The sequence below is a fragment of the Trichogramma pretiosum genome, unplaced genomic scaffold (assembly GCF_000599845.2).
Source record: "Trichogramma pretiosum strain Unisexual culture from Peru unplaced genomic scaffold, Tpre_2.0 scaffold116, whole genome shotgun sequence".
In the NCBI taxonomy this organism is placed as follows: domain Eukaryota; kingdom Metazoa; phylum Arthropoda; class Insecta; order Hymenoptera; family Trichogrammatidae; genus Trichogramma; species Trichogramma pretiosum.
Genome location: NW_019641661.1, coordinates 95,553 through 111,935, shown reverse-complemented (window position 1 = coordinate 111,935; position 16,383 = coordinate 95,553). Strand labels below are relative to the sequence as shown.

The 16,383-nt window shown below is 36.0% G+C and overlaps 1 protein-coding gene across 1 annotated transcript; it reads left to right on the top strand.

The window, feature by feature from the left end:
- The first annotated feature begins 18 nt into the window (after nucleotides 1-18).
- On the top strand, nucleotides 19-16,362 carry LOC106660557 (B-cell CLL/lymphoma 7 protein family member B). Its single transcript, XM_014383572.2, has 4 exons — nucleotides 19-246; nucleotides 4,114-4,189; nucleotides 15,983-16,082; nucleotides 16,152-16,362. Exons 1-4 carry the CDS (start codon nucleotides 149-151, stop codon nucleotides 16,274-16,276), a joined length of 399 nt encoding a protein of 132 aa, XP_014239058.1. The 5' UTR covers nucleotides 19-148; the 3' UTR covers nucleotides 16,277-16,362.
- Nucleotides 16,363-16,383: the final 21 nt, after the last annotated feature.

Here is a 16,383-nt window from a genome sequence, read left to right as displayed (position 1 = left end):
ATGTGGAGTGCCCCTAACGCTCTCAGTTTACCTTTTACTTTGACAGTAACTCTATGTGATATGTTAAATTATCAACAAAGACTAATGTAATATTTTCCTGAAATATTATAAGTTTGTAAATTAAATTTTTTTACACAAATATTCAGTAATGACTATGATGTCTCGATCTGTGCGTGCCGAAACTCGGAGTAGAACCAAGGATGATTTGAAGCGAGTTATGCAAGTTGTTGATAAAGTTCGTCACTGGTAAAAAATTTATTTATTAAATTCAATATGATTAACTTGGTTTTTCATATTTATTTAAATTTGGATGAAAAACTTTAAAAATATTAAGTGATCGATCTACTCAAAACTAAATTACTTTTAAACTCTAAACATTTAGACATTTGGAAATGTTTATACATCGTCATTTTACTTAAAAGCTAACCTTAAATCTAATATATTTTTGGTAAATGGACTGGAAATAGTTGGTTCCATTAAATTAAAACTTAATTTCGAACTATTACCTTATAAAATTTTAAATAAAAAATTAAAATTTGAAGTATCCAATTTTTGAACTTGTATTAAAGTGAAATTATAAGTGAAATTGAATTAGAGTGAAATTTTAATATAGTTTATTCATTATCTCTTTTGATACAATTTATATAATACAATTTTCAGTTTAAATGATAAGTTTCTGCATTAAATCATCATATCAAAGTTATTTCTTTAGAAACATTGAGATAATTTGGTTTTATTATACATTAATAGATTAATTGAATAAGATTGTCAAGAAATGAAAAACATTCTTAAACTTATAATTTTTAACTTTTTAAATGTCCTTTACAATAACTTACATCAAACCTCGTGAGCGTTTGCTAAAAAAAATTATTTATCTATTCTCAAAATATTTGATAGATTTCTGTACTTGGACAAAAGTTCACTATTTACTATTTGACGAATGATGTGGTTGGTTTACTAATAATTTCTATACTAAATTTTATTCTTCAATTATAATTAGTAATGATATTGTTTTTAATACTGCATCATTTTTACACTTACAATATTTACCTCATATCATTATGAAAGATAAAAGCGGTTTTTTTATTTCAAGTAGATTATGAATTCTGTAATATGACATCAGTATATCACAAAAAATAAGTTACAAAAAACATTATTTCTATGAATTAAATCTATCAAACTTTTATAAGCTTTGCAAAGGTTGCCAATAGAAAATTTTGAAGACATATTACTTATGCTTTAAAGTTTTTATGATAGTCATTTATCCTATTCTAAAAAATATATGAAGTATTGAAAATCAAAATAAATAATCTTTTGGAACTCTTTTGAAAATGATTAAAAGTAATATCAGACATTTATCGTACAACCTATGCACATCATTCTTAGTTATCGATTCTATAGATTAAAAGAATTAATCGAAAGATGTTGATGACAATTTTTAATTTGTAACAAGTAAATGTTACTTACAAATATTCCAGAAATGTATCTAAATTAATGCATATTAACAAATTTCATTGAAAAAAATTAAAAACGCACTAAAGTCTAAAATTTCTATCAAAATATTCTAAAGGAATTGATGCACAAAGTTATTTCTTGTGCAAATACAAGCCCCTTATATACCCGGCGATAGGCAGCGAGAGTAGAGTGGGGCAGGCGGCTGATCAGGCCGCCTGATCTGTGGGTTTTACCCAAGAGAACCGGTTTTTTTCCGGCGTAGCCGAAAAGAGAAGTGAAAAACCCGAAGTACTTGTCTAAGACTCGTCGTGCACGTCTGCATGTGATACCTCGAGAATGCATCGATAAATATGGTAATTAACTTTTATTATTTTGTGTACGCACAAGATCGCAGAGTCTTGTCATAGTTTAACTGCTCACCCAAAATTGCAAGCGCGAACGAGATCGCAGAGCCTTGCCATAATCAAATCTTTCCGAAATTACTAGCGCGAACGAGATCACAGAGCCTTGCCATAATTAAATAATCAATCTCTTCAAAATAACAAGCACAAACGAAATCACAGAGCCTTGCCATAATTAAATCTCTTCAAAGTTCAAGCGCGAATGAGATCGTAGAGCCTTGCTACAATCAAATCACAAGCGCGAACGAGATCGCAGAGCCTTGTCATAATCTCTCCAAAATTCAAGCAGGTTCTTACCTTTATCATAAGTCGTGTTACCTGCGGGACTCCAAATATGGACTCGAACTTTAAAGTTGACTGCGAGATAGCGCTGCTTCTTTAGTCGGTGCAGAGGCTGAGGCTTTCACAGTAAATGACCTATTTAAAAATGATTGTAATGTAGAGTTGAAACTCGGATTCCACAATGTTTGTGGGATGTGCAAGCCAAATTGCGTGCAATTTTTTTTTTTTTTAATTTATTAAATTATTCAATTTGAAAATTTAAAATACTATATAATATGAAAAAAAATTTAATACAGTGGGGTCTCGTTATACGCGGGGGTTACGTTCCTCAAAAGTACCGCGTATAACGAAACCGCGTATAACGGGACCTTACGCTTATGGGAAATAGGGGGTTACGTTCCAAGAATTCGAAAGTTGGTAAAAAAAAAAAAATTTTATTTATAAATAACATAAAAAATTGTCATTATTTTCCAAAATAATCCGTCAATTTTGACTGCTTTGATCTTCTCAAAATATCTCTGTACAATTCTTCATAAATTTGGACTGCCGAATCACACAAGCGCAATCATAGCGCAAATCACACAATGTTTGGGCACTGTCACGAATTTTCTTTTCGTTACCTCGAATGGAGCGAATCGTTGACTCATTAACATCGAAACGTCGAGCAATCGCAGCAACTTTTTCTCCATCTCGCAGCAAATTTAGAATTTTTAATTTATCTGCCAAAGACATGACTTTTCTATTCTTTTTTGATGTCGTTTTTCTTGGAGTTCTCATTGGACTTGGCGGAGCCATGATTTTAAATTCAAAAATAAAACTCTCAAAAACAGTGGTAAACGATATCAAAATAAGGTTACAAAAAACCAAAAACAAAAGTTCGAAATGAACATTGCGTCGAGTCAATCCGCGTATAAGGGTGATTTTTTCCGCGTATAATGAGGGGTCGGCGCAAATCACAATCCGCGTATAAGGGTAATCCGCGTAAAATGAGACCGCGTATAACGAGGGACTCCTGTAAATGTTTTATTTTTCATAAGATTGCGTCATGCACCAGGCATGCCGTGTATATAGCGTAATTGTAGAACAGCTATATTATTAGTTAAATATTATTCCCTTATTAAGTCATAATAAATAAAAATTAAACGATTTCCACGAGGGTAGCCCTCCAGAAAAATATTCAAACACAAATGCGGTTAAATTTAATCTGTTACTTGTCGTCAGCAATTTTCCGCTGACCTTTTAAAGAAAATTAAAATGTATGAAGCACCCACCCACTACGGGTAACAACAAGTCAATGAAGAGATGAACATTATGTAGAAACATGGAGTTCCAACGAATCGACTCAGAGTAATCAGACATATTGTTATAGACATATTATTAGACTTAAACATATTGTTTTCTAAATGCTATATCAAACATATAGCAGCACTGACAAATAAAAAAAAAGCATCTTTATTTATTAAAACATGACATTATCTTATTTCGAATTTTGAATACCTGTCATTACGTTTGAGTCATGTGACATGTCACCGCGTCTGGTTTCCACTCTTGATATCTTTTGAAAATGCTTGGTGACCCCCATTTATAATCATAGCATTAGAGAGCTTATAAAATTTACTTTCAATGATATAAATGTATGGTGGACAAAAAACTGCGACTCCTCGTAAGAGCTCGCTGCGTTCGCATCACACTCGCATACGCTCGTGCGCTAACCTCACTTCACGCTACCAAAAAATGCGACTCATGACTCAGAAAAAGGGGCATAAATGTGAACTTAACACAGCACTATAAAATGTTGTACGATACTCGTGCCATCGGGACACTTCGGCTCAGCTATTAGGACCCTCGCTCAGCTCGGGCCCTAAACTACGCCATGCCAAAAAGTGCTACTTATGGCATTTGTATCAAAAAGTACTATTATGTTATAAAAAAAACTACATTGATATAAAAAAACTTTAATTAAATTTGATTCTAGGGAAAAGAAATGGGTAACTATTGGTGAAACAACAATGAAAATTTACAAATGGGTGCCTAAATCAACGTTAGATCAAGTAAGTTACCTTGATTGTATTATTCGTAGTATCTGATATAGAATAAATTATCACATCATAAAAATATATTCATATTAAACTGATCCTTTTTTTCCTAAAGTATTTTATTCTTCACTTCAGATACTGAATTATGTTCATAGGGAGTTAAGTAAGAAAAATGTGACACTGGGTTCATAAACTAATCGTAAATACGGACCATAACTCAAAAAACCGAAATCTATTATTAATAATGAACTTGCCTAAAATATGAAAAAATAGACACCCGTTATTAAGACTTTTTTGTATTTTTTTCGCTTAAACCGTGCAAATAAATCATAAAAATTAAAAACGTGCTGATAAAAAATTAGATCAAAAAAGCAAGGTATGAAAAAACTCAAAATTAGTCACAGAATACTCATAAATCATAACAAATTTTTTTTTCGTAGTTTTTTAATTAGTGGTTCAGTTTTCAGTTCAGCTCGTGTTAACAATCTGCTTTTAGACTATGCTGCTATGAGACCCCCAGATCACTGATCTTTTTCAACTTTTTTTGGGGGTCTCCTGGTAAATATTAACGAGGCTTCCTAGAAAATTGCGTAGATAGATCCATTGGACCTGAACGCCAATTTTAAAACAATTTCAACTTTATTCAAAAATTTTTGTGATTTTCGAACTTGAAACACAGTAGCTTGAATGAAAAAACGCCTGACTACCTAAATTTTTTAAAATTCGATCCTATACATTCTTTTCCTGTAATAATATTTTTAATTATGAAAATTATTAATATTATTATTAATATCTATTATAATAATGTATTGATATATGGGTCATTCTCCTAATTTTTTAAAAAAACGTGCACGGCGATATTTCCAAAAAATCCCCAAAAAATATGTGTATAATAATACTATAAAGAAAGACTTTTCCCAAATTTTTATCCCGAAAAAAAATTTTTGAGGTGCATAGCGACAAATGAGTGTCGAAAAACGTGTTTTTTTTTCGCTTTTTTTTGGTAATTCATGAAAAATTCTACCAGGAAGAGTAATGACTCGTCAGAGGCGTGGTTGGAATCATTTTTTTCGTCTCAAATATTACTTTTTGAAAAAAAATTGACAGTTGAAAAATTGAAATATTCAAACGGCTCTACAGCAGTCAATTTTGAAGCGATCGAAACTCTGAAATAGGTAATTTAAAGGTATTTTTTATACCTTTTATTTTCAATTCTACAAAAAAGTTGAAAACATTATGTTCAAAGTATTTTTCGACGAGAAAACCAATGGTGACCTTGGATTTGACCTTGTACTTAACCTCTAAGCTACAGTGAACCATAATTGATTTTTCATACAGTAACCCCCATTTTTTATTGCAGATTTGAAAAGAGTGGAAAATTTCTCGTTCGTGTTATTTTTTTATGAAACCATTGTCAAATTAACGTAAAAATAATACATATTTATGGTTAGTTAGGTTTACGATATATGTAACTGTTTCAAAAATACATTCGTTTAAACAAAAAAAAACGTAGTTTTTGAATATTTATCTTCCACGATTTTCAATTATATGTAAAAAAAACCCTTTATTATCATCTGATGGCTCAATACTTATTACATTAAGTCCAAACACCTTGAAAGTATTTGGACTTATACTTTTCCATGTCCTGAACAAACGTAGAAGAGTACGACACTCTGTTGGAATTGTTGATTTGGCAAGGATAAAAGAATTGAACAGATAACACAATATATGTTCTCTTGAACAATAAAACTTTTGTTTCATTTAAACTGCACTTCACTGTGCACTCTGCACTTTAACAGAATATGTAATCTACAAATGTCGAACTCTTAGAACGTAGGTAAGTAGAAGGAACAAAAAAACAAAGTAATTAATTTTTGCGAGATGCGCTCTACTTAGTGGGTCGCTGCGGCAGAGGCACGCGTGTGTTCGCGTGGAGGAGAGAGAGACTCGTACGTATTGCGTCGCGCTGTCGCCTTGTCCACAACTACTCTTTTCACACACTCGCACATACGGCTCGCACAGAATCTGGCAGATACGGCCATCTATGCATCGCCGACACACTCCATCTCTATTGGCTCACTGTCAAAATTCAAATAAACAAACTAATTAGAGCCATAGTATGCGCCAATATGAAGTGTAACGGTACAAGTTACAGCGGAAAATGGTAAATAATAATTGCGTTGGTTGCGCTAGCGACCGGGTCCGAGTTACCTAGAAATGGAAATAAAAGGGGGAAGGCAATCACAGAGACTAGTGAAATTAAATGAAATAGATAAGATAAATTATTATTAACAATAAAGGGTAAGTTACAGCCGTGCTAAGGACGGCGAATAGGTACAGTACCACGGCACGCGCGAGTGTTCGCTTAAACCAGCGAAGGTGAGTCGCAATCCAATGAGAGAGAGAGAGATCGATGCGAAAACTGGCACTTACACGTAGTTGCCTCCGATTGTGACTCCGCGGCCCATCCACGCTGGATTGCAGGGCGTACACACACACACACATACACACACACACTCGCTCGCAATGCACTCGTTGGACTCGTTTTACTCACGCGGCGCGATACGACGCGACGCGACTACAGCGGGCTGCGACAAAGTAAAATCTCTTTAAATTTCGTGCAAGCGCGACTTGCTTACAGTCTCCAGCTTCTCTCGTAATTTCTTACGACGCGCTCGCGTTTCGCGCAGTCTCTTTGCTCACGTGATTTTATGTCTCTTTCTCTCTCTCTCTCTCTCTCTCTCTCTCTCTCGTGCGATCTGCCGTGGTCGCGCTTCTGCACCTGTAACCAAATCTCACGTATAAGTAAAACATATTTTGATATTGGCTTTGGGGGAGAGAGCGACGAGATCTTGTCCAGATCCTCGTCACAGAAGTTATGAATAGAATAAAAAGGAACAATATTAAAAAAATACAGCCTCTTGTCTTTGATTCTCATTTACCTTCTTCTGACTCGCAATCGGACCTATTTTATACATTTAAATGAATTTATTAGAAGAAAGAAAATGATGATCAACGACAAGGGGTTGTATTTTTTAAATATTGTTCCTTTTTATTCTAGTTATAACTTCATATTGGCGCATACTATGGCTCTAATTAGTTTGTTTATTTGTATTTGGACAGTGAGTCAATAGAGATGGAGTGTCGTACTTTTCTACGTGTGTTCTAGACATGGAAAAAGCACTGGGTACAAGTCCTAGTGCTTCCTATGTGCTTGGACTTGATTTAATAAGTATTGAGTCATCAATTGATAATAAAGTGTGTTTTTACATATAATTAATTAATATTTGAATATTGCATGTGGGTTGTACTTCTTCTACAGGCCTATGAGATCAAACTAAACCTACTGGGCATATTTTCTAGGTGTACAGAGTACCCTCACTAGGTTTGGGCCAGATCCATGACCCGTTGGTCTCCGTGTAAGTGAAGCCCGAGTGTAACATGCGGGTATACACAATAGGGGTTTCAGTCGATATTAGTATGTTAAATTATTATTTTTACTGCAACAGATCACCGAATCAATGTAAAAAAATGTCGACCGATGGTTGTACGTGCTGGTTAGAAGAGGTTAAAATTTATCAAAGAATACGACCTAAATTCCACGTTTTTCTTAGGGATTTCAGAGACCTCTGAAAAACGGTTATAGGAGGTTTCAAACATTCAGACGTATTGGCGTATTTGGCGTTTTTTGCATTTTTTTATTTAGGAGCTTCTATAGCGAGATAAACTCCGTAAAGATTTTTAATAAAATCGATTATCATTTTTAAAATGGGCCCTGAGGCCCATGAAATTTATTCGAGCACAGGGAACTTCACACATTTAACACAAACTGTGGTAGGGTAATAATTTTTAGTATGTAATCTCCTTTTTGTTTTTTGATATCTGCATCTCAATAAAAAAACTTGAAATAAAATCTTAAAAATCTTATCAATGGGAGGGTTATACAATAGTATAACGAAAAATGTCTTTTTTCGCCCATTTTTCAGTGCGCGAAAAGCGTTTTTGGATACTGGTGTGTGGTAACATTCCTCATTTTGGACACTGTTAAAATGCCTTGTTTAAAATTAAGGTGACTCTTAACCTAAACATTTTTTCATACAGGGTCTTCAAATTTTGGAAGAACATTAATGAGTAATTCAACAATCTCTCTGCAAAATTTCAGACCCGGTTGTCATGCTAATTTTCAAGAATAAAGTCATCGAAAGTCATTGAAAATGGACTGTTTAACACGGCGTGTATGGGCGTACATCTCGTTTTGGACGCTTCTTATTGAATATCTCTCAAAATATATCATACAGCTATTCAAAAAACTGATAGTATAAAGTTGAAAGTTTAAGCTTTCGATTGATATATAAAAAAGTTCATGTTGTCATGCTAATTTTTCCAATATTCGTCCGAGAAAGTGAATTTTTATGATTGCGATGAGGTTGGGTTGAAAAGCCTTGTCAGCCGGAAGACACAGTAGAAGCGCGCGAAAATTTGAATTCGAGTAGTATAGTAAATACAAATTTTTTAAATGAAACTATGTAAAAGTGTATTTAATAAATATATAAAAATTTTTTTGAACGTTTTTAAATTTAAATATTGTTATAAATTTTTATAAATAAAAAAAATTCTTCATTGAAGTCAATAAAACATTTGTTGAAAAATTTAATATTTTTTATTGATTAATAATATTACATACATTAATCGAAAATACTGTACAATTGTCTCAGCACCTTTACGTCTTTGCTCACTCGTGGTTTACCGTTAACGTCTTCCGCGAATAACATAAACAAGCCGTCTTTTCCACTTTTTTTTGAACGCATTTTCGATAGATTCCTTGTTTATTCCCGACGTAGCTATTCTATTAAAAATTTTGGGACTAAATACATTTTTATACTCTTTTAAGCTAACTTTATTTAATTCTACTAAATTTTTTTGGTTTTTTTCTGTGGATATTTGATACCAACTCTTTGCATACCCTTTTATAATACTTTCAGGACCTATCAGTTCAAGTAATAAATTTTTTAAAATAGCTACGTCTGCAATTGCACTATGAAGTGTTACAGAACTTTTTTCGGGCAGGTAGTCTGAACGAGAGCTTCCACGGTAAATTTTTTTTTTCTTTTACACATTGTGGATAAAGTTGGTGTAGAATGCGTAAAGAATCAGCAAATCCTTTCACAATGTTTCTGAAATCATCCATCAACTGAGTTTGATTCATTAATTTAATAAGTCTTTGGTCATCAAACCTGTAATCACAATATCGCGTATTAAAAAATTGTATCTGAAGCTTGGAAATGATAATCAACTTACCCAGAGCCGTTGTGAGCCAATAAAAATCACAGGAAATTGGAAGCTGCGTAAAAAATTTAAAAAATTCAAGCAGCTTTCTTTTGCTGATTCCGAAGCTATAGCTTTATCATATAAATATAAATCACCCCGAAACGTGTGAAGCCCTGTTTTCAAAGTGGCACCCTTTGAAAAAGGTTTCGACGGAAAAATGTACGCATTGAATGCCTCATCACCTACGTAACTTTCTGCCGCAATCTGTGAATAAAAAAGCGATTAGAAAAATGTGGTGTCCTTGCCGTTCCTATGATCATTTAAATTTACCTGAACTATGTCATCTTGCAGAGTTAAACCCATTGTTTCTAAATCATATATAATAAGCTTACACGTGTTCAAATCGATTTCTTCCATGTCAATGTCCATTGAAGGTTGAACAATATATTGGGACGAATCGTGCATAGCAAAGCCACTTTCATAACATATGCCTTCTCTTCGAGTATGACTCGCGAGTTTTGAAGCGCGCTTATTTTTCAAAATTTGTCTCCTTTTTTTTATTCCAGATTTGCTAACTCGGTTTCTATAAAGTTGCCTGCGTCTATCTTTCATTTGCCGTTTTGCTCGACTCAAAGCACTCTCTTTTATGCGCAGTTCATTAAAAATTCCTGATGCATAGGCAAAACCTAAATTTTTTTGGGCAACAGACGCGCCAACTCTGAAACTCAGAGATTCGGATTCTGAATAATGCCGAGCTTTAAGAGCTTTTGTCGACCCCATTCTATTCAGCGATTCATTAGCTTGTGTCGAGCCACACATGACTATGGTCCATATCTTTTGTGTTATTGGATATTAAATGATTTAGTTTAATTTTTAAATTATCGTCTGATAATGGATTACCATGCGGCAAGTATTTATGCTTGTATTCGTCTTTAACTTTTCCTTCGCACCAGTCACCACATTGGCTGTGGTCGCCAAAGGCATGTGGCACAACCGCCTCCAGTGCTGCTTTCATTTCAGAGCTTTTTCCCTTATTTTGTTTTACAGCTAACGAAAAGCATTTTGCAAAATATTCAATTAGGTTGTGATTTAATTTTATATTATATAGGTTCATGGTGAACGCTTTTTTATTATGATTATAGTCAGCCCATTTCCTTATCACATAAGATGTCGCTCTTCGAACGGATGCAATGGTGCTACTGTCCTCGTCACCAATTAATGTAGTTATTGCAACGTGCATTTTTTGGAAGAGAGGGTTATTAACTAATAATTCTACAGCTAAATCTGCCTCCATTGATTTAGCTGAACCTTCGTAGTTGAGTCTGCAATCGTGATCATCTTTAGGATGACCAAGTTTACAAAAGCGACAGTCCATACAGCGAATTCCATACGCTAAAACTTTTCCTGAATGATGCCCTATCACACTTCCATGACCTAAAATAATCAAATATTGATAGGGTACCAAGATGCCTGAACGTTGAAAAATATTGTTTATCTTACCACTCAAGCTATTATAAGATCTGCCATTACCACGCTTTTGCCAACCAAAATCATACGATGCAATCAATGGAACTACCTGGTTTTCACTTCTTTCTTCTAAACCGCAGCTCATCCTATTTCAAAATATATATAAAAAAACAATGTTTCTTTAGAAAAAAAGACAAAAAACTACCAAAAGTTCATGCATGCATTTTAACATTTATTTATATGTTAATGTTAGTTTACGTTTATACTAGTTTCTAAAAACAGTAATGGTTGTAGATATGGTTAGACAAAACATATTTATATTACACATGTATGCAATTTTTATTAAATATACATTAGTTTTTTCTCATCAAACAGCTCAATTTCATGGTCTCGTTCAATAAATAAATATACCTGTAAATAATTTCCACTGAAAATATATAAAAAAAATCACACTTAAATAGATCAATTTCAAATTCACTGCACTTCCATAATTGATTGCAAAAAAAATATAAAAATATTTATCACAATTAAGAGTAATGTCTCACTGTTAAGTGTGTAAATCAATTATAAATATAAAAAAATATATAAAAAAATAAGGCGACTAGCACTAATTTTTCTGTCCTATTCACTTCGCTGATACACAAATTGTATTTTCCACGTTTTATCATTGATCAAAGTCCTTTATCACAGTTAAATAATTACCACAAAACCTTTCCCATGAACTATTCCATTAAAACATTCAGCATTAAAAAAAACCTCTTACTCCTGATCCTTTTCTAAAGTCATATTTTTCTCTAACTGTACAGCTTCAGCACAGGATTCTCGCGCCACTTCTTCTATTACCATACCAACCTTTCTCTCATAAATCTTCAGAGTTTTAGTTGATAATGCTCCTCTATCCAAAGATGTCAGTATTGAATTGATTTGTGTCTCACCGCAACCAGTATCAATAAAGGCTGAAAATTTAAATAATAAACATGAATATATCGCTCTTTAATGAGCTTAGAAATACTTAATTTTTCTCTCCCCGAATGCAATTTTGCTGTTGATATCAAATGATCTTTCAGTCCCATCATGTTCTTGTGTGGCAATAAAATGTTTGTGTTGGCATGAAGTACAAAAAATGGTCAGTACACTAGCCAGACCTGACCTTTTTTTCCTATTATGTTGGACAGAGATAAATCCAGTGAACACCTTTTGCACCGCAGTTGAGAAGCCAGAAATTTCAAGTCCACAATGTGGTTTTTATTATCCAAAATTATGCCCGAAATGTCCAAATCCTCTTTTTGTTGCTGTAAATAAAAGTAACAAACAAGAGATTAGCAAAACGATCTTTCGAGGTTAAGTTATAGGTTACTTACTTCTGCTTGTTTCTTCAAGGCTTTGGCTTCTTGACACTTCTCCATTCTATTTAGAATTGATTTTTTCACAAACTGTCCCCTTCTTTTACCTCTTTTCAAACGAATATCGTTCTTCGGGATCATTATTCAAGTATTAGATTGAATGTAATGAATCCGTGCTCACAATATTTTTTGATGTAGCAGAAGCCAAATTGTCAGAAGCAGCTGATCGCCGCGTAGGTCGCTCCAGTACAACGCGAGTCAAAAAAAACTAACTACACTCGTATTGACTAGCCAAGTCAGTAAAGAGTCACCTTAAAGTATTTTTCGCTTACTACTGCATAATAGTTATTTATGCAACAAGTGCCCGAATGGCGTTTTTGGGCACGAGTGTGCGGAAAAAGACACGAGTGTCGGCCATGTCTCGGAAGTGAAAGGTGCTGAGAATCTCGTGAGCTTACACATGTGGTGAGCGTAACCTCAATTCTCCTCGCAGTGACTCCGTGCTTTGCAAGCGCCCATGCTTGTTTAAATTGCGCCAGTAAGTGAAAAGACTCTACAGGGCCTAAGAAGGCATTATTGGTCTTCTTCAGCAACCCGTGTAGGTTCTTTACCTGGTGTTGTACGCCGAGATGAGCTGAATCCGATGAGTCGAACGATGATGCAATGCCGAGCGAGCAGGCGTCGATGAGTGGCCGGTGTCTATTGTCTTGTCCCACCTGGGTTGAGAGCAGCAGATGTGGACAGGTTGAGCAGCCACAGATGGTGTAGAAGCCGTCTGGGTGAGCTGACCGTTTTGTTGTTGATTGCAATTTGGGGCACGAGTCACACGCGAGAGGCGAGGTTGAATCGAGCTAATATATGGCGAGATATCTCGAGGAGCGCGAGTTGCACGACGTGCAAAATTCACGTGTCCGTCGCGAACTACGCACTGCTCGTAGATCCACGGCAGGCACGAAACGCCACGCCATCTCTGAGCGCGCAGCGATAAAATCGCGCGGCCCAACACTGCACGTGAGCTCGAGCGCGCCCACGGAAAGTGATCACTGTTCGGGAGATTTCTCGAACACTGCCTAATGCGAGAAAGAGACAGACATACGCTTAGCTGTACTATTGTTATGATTTCTGACTAGCCACCTTAAATGACCTTAAATTGATCTTATAATGACCGGATATAGTCAAAATGAACTTTGATTGAGATTTAGCGACCCTAAAAAAATAAATGTGTTTTTTCGGATTTTTATATTGAATTTTCTAAGTTTGACCTTCAAATGACCTTGAAGATAAGGTAGTAGAGGTCATCTGACTTCAGATTTGAATTCAGCATCCTCGAAAACCTATGTAGGAATTGTTTCAGACTCTTAAACCTTTTTTTCATGATTTGACCTTTAAATGACCTTCAGATGACCTTAAATCGATCTGATGATGAAAAACCGACGCTGGATTCGGATTCAGCGGCTCCAAAAACTTAAAGTTCACTGGGTCTGGTCTCTATTACTGAACATTTTTTTTATTTCTCAATGGAGCGATACGAGTCAATTATTTTTATTTGAATTGTGATTAATTTATCACGTAAACAAATGAAAAATTTTTAGCAAACTAATAATTAAGGCCAGTTTGACCCAGAAATTTTTAGCTTCCTAAAAGCATGTCTTGTGATATTAATGTGAGCTTACCACTAGTAGAAATTTAACCTTTCAGAGCATCAATGAAACGTTTTCTTGACCATTTATTGGTCACTAAATGACTGATTCAGGGAGTTGGCCAATAAATCATCCAAAAATCGTTTCAATGCCGAAAAAATGTTCGATTTCTACCAGGGACGTGAAAGATTTATAAGTTGTTTCTATAGAATCTTTACGGAATCCCTGAAAGAAGCTTTCTGAGACTCATCTGGGTGTAGATATTTTTAGCTTTGTGAAAGCTTTATTTGAAAGTTTTCCGTAAGCTTTAGAAATACTTTCTATAGGTTTTCTAAGAATCTTTATAGGTTGTGACGTGCGAGGTTTTGGGCACTAGCCCATGCTCGGCCTGCCGTCTAATTATTTCTTACTGAGACTCCGGTTAGACTATCGTTGAGTCTTACCTCAGAAGGGGTCGAGCCGTCACCAAGTGCGCCGCGAGCGTCGGCAGTCCAAGCTGAAAATAAGTGAGAGAGGGTCGCGAAAAGACTACGAAAATGTACTTTTGCACACAAATAATCGTTCTTTATTTAACTCCGACTTTCAACTATCATTCATACAATCATCACTGCAATCGCGCTTCATTTCGCCATGTCATCTCATTTCTTATCATTATCATCCTCTCATGCCTCGGACGTAACTGATTATACGCGAGTCCAAGGGGAAAACGCGCGGATTACAACGTTAGTCCGACGCGAGTCCCAGTCGAGTGCCGCGTAATTGCCCTGCGCGCAATCGGCTCGTTTCTCCGAAATACGGTCGACGCCTTCGCTCTGCTCGCGCTAGCAGACGCGCGGTTTGGTCACACACGACCAAGACGAAACCCGCTATCTCGTTTGCTCTCACAGGAGCGTCCAAGGCGGAAGTACCGCTTCGCAAAAATGGCCACGCGCCGGCCTGAAACGCGACACGTGGACTCGAACCACGTCTTGAATCCAAGGTACTCGCTACAATTACTCCGATCTCCACTACTCGTACTACAACGATTCTACGGCGAACTTCTTATTTTCTCTTCTACATTCACACTACGCAATCATACAACACTCTCACACATCCGCGCGACCGACCAAGTCTAATCCAATTTACAACCTTCTTCGACGCTCCGTTGCCTCGGCCTTTATTCTCGATGTCGTCTCCCGCTGTGCCCCAGCTGCTCCGTTCTCGTGGTCTGCCCAGTCCAAGGGCGCTTGCCTCGCCGCGAAGATGCCTCGGGCGATTGATGAGAAGGTCGCTGTACAGCAAATCGCGTGGCTCGCTGCCTTCCGAGCCTCGCGATCGCCTCGTCACGTCGCAACTTCTCCCGCCGCACTCAACTCCAAGCTCGAACACAGCTTCTCCTCGGACACGACACACGAACTTTTGCTGCATACACAGCTTCCCCACGATCTCACTCAACCGCTGTCACACAGCTTTTTACGAACAAAGAACTTCAACAACCGCTGCCACACAGCTTATCCACGACCCACTCAACCGCTGCCACACAGCTTTTTACGAACAAAGAACTTCAATAACCGCTGCCACACAGTTTATCCACGACCCACTCAACCGCTGCCACACAGCTTCACACTCGACTTATCACTCGGCCACACGTCCGTCCTCTCTCGCGGTCTACTTGCGAATCTCTTGTGTGCACTGTCGCGCAGATCGACGACGCATCCAGCGCGAGGCGCTCGATTCGCACCGATCGATCTACTCTTCAGTGCACGTGGTCCGAGAGACGCGTCCGAGGTTAACTTGGCTCTTCCTTTGCCCTGAACCTCGAACGCGTGCTCTAGTGATACTCGTTTTCCTACCTTATCCATACTTCTCGGTCGCGCACTCACTCTTACATCCACACATTACAGCTCGCGTAATTTGCGTTAATTACCGCCCAGTGACATCGTCACAAGGTTTATAATTAGATCATTTTGAGAAAGCTGCTCTGAAACTTGCAAAGAATCATAGTTGAATTTATTTAATCAACTTTAAAGCCTAAAATTAAGAATTTCGTCAATAATCACTTTATCGTTTAGTGTCAATAAATAATTGAATCTACTAATTATTTGTTTTAGAAAAAAAAATTGAAAACAGCTATTGAAAAAGACTCATGTGTGCCAAGGAAAGGTCTTGTAGATACCTCTAGTTTCAGCATCACAGAAGATTCAAACACTTGTAACTAATTTTTAATCTTAAATGTTTTAAAAAGTTGATCATGTCTATAAAAATTTCTCAATGTTACAGGTTTCTCTACGGTTAGTGATTCTCAAGGTCTTACTGACTTTTCAACTCATTTAGGTTTTTCTGAAGATTCAAATTCACAAAATGGTGAACCGACTTTAAAACGGCAGAAATCAGAACGAGATTGAAAATTCTAACTTATATTGAATAATTATTTTATTTTCAACGAGCTTTAACTATAGTATGAAAAATAAAAGTATAGATAGAAGAAAATAAGGACATCACTTTCACATTG

Coding starts and splice junctions, on each gene's coding strand:
- LOC106660557 (XM_014383572.2), top strand. CDS start 149: ATGACTATGATGTCTCGATCTGTGCGTGCCGAAACTCGGAGTAGAACC. Junction 247..4,113: donor GTTGATAAAGTTCGTCACTG/GTAAAAAATTTA, acceptor ATTTGATTCTAG/GGAAAAGAAATGGGTAACTA. Junction 16,083..16,151: donor CACAGAAGATTCAAACACTT/GTAACTAATTTT, acceptor TCAATGTTACAG/GTTTCTCTACGGTTAGTGAT.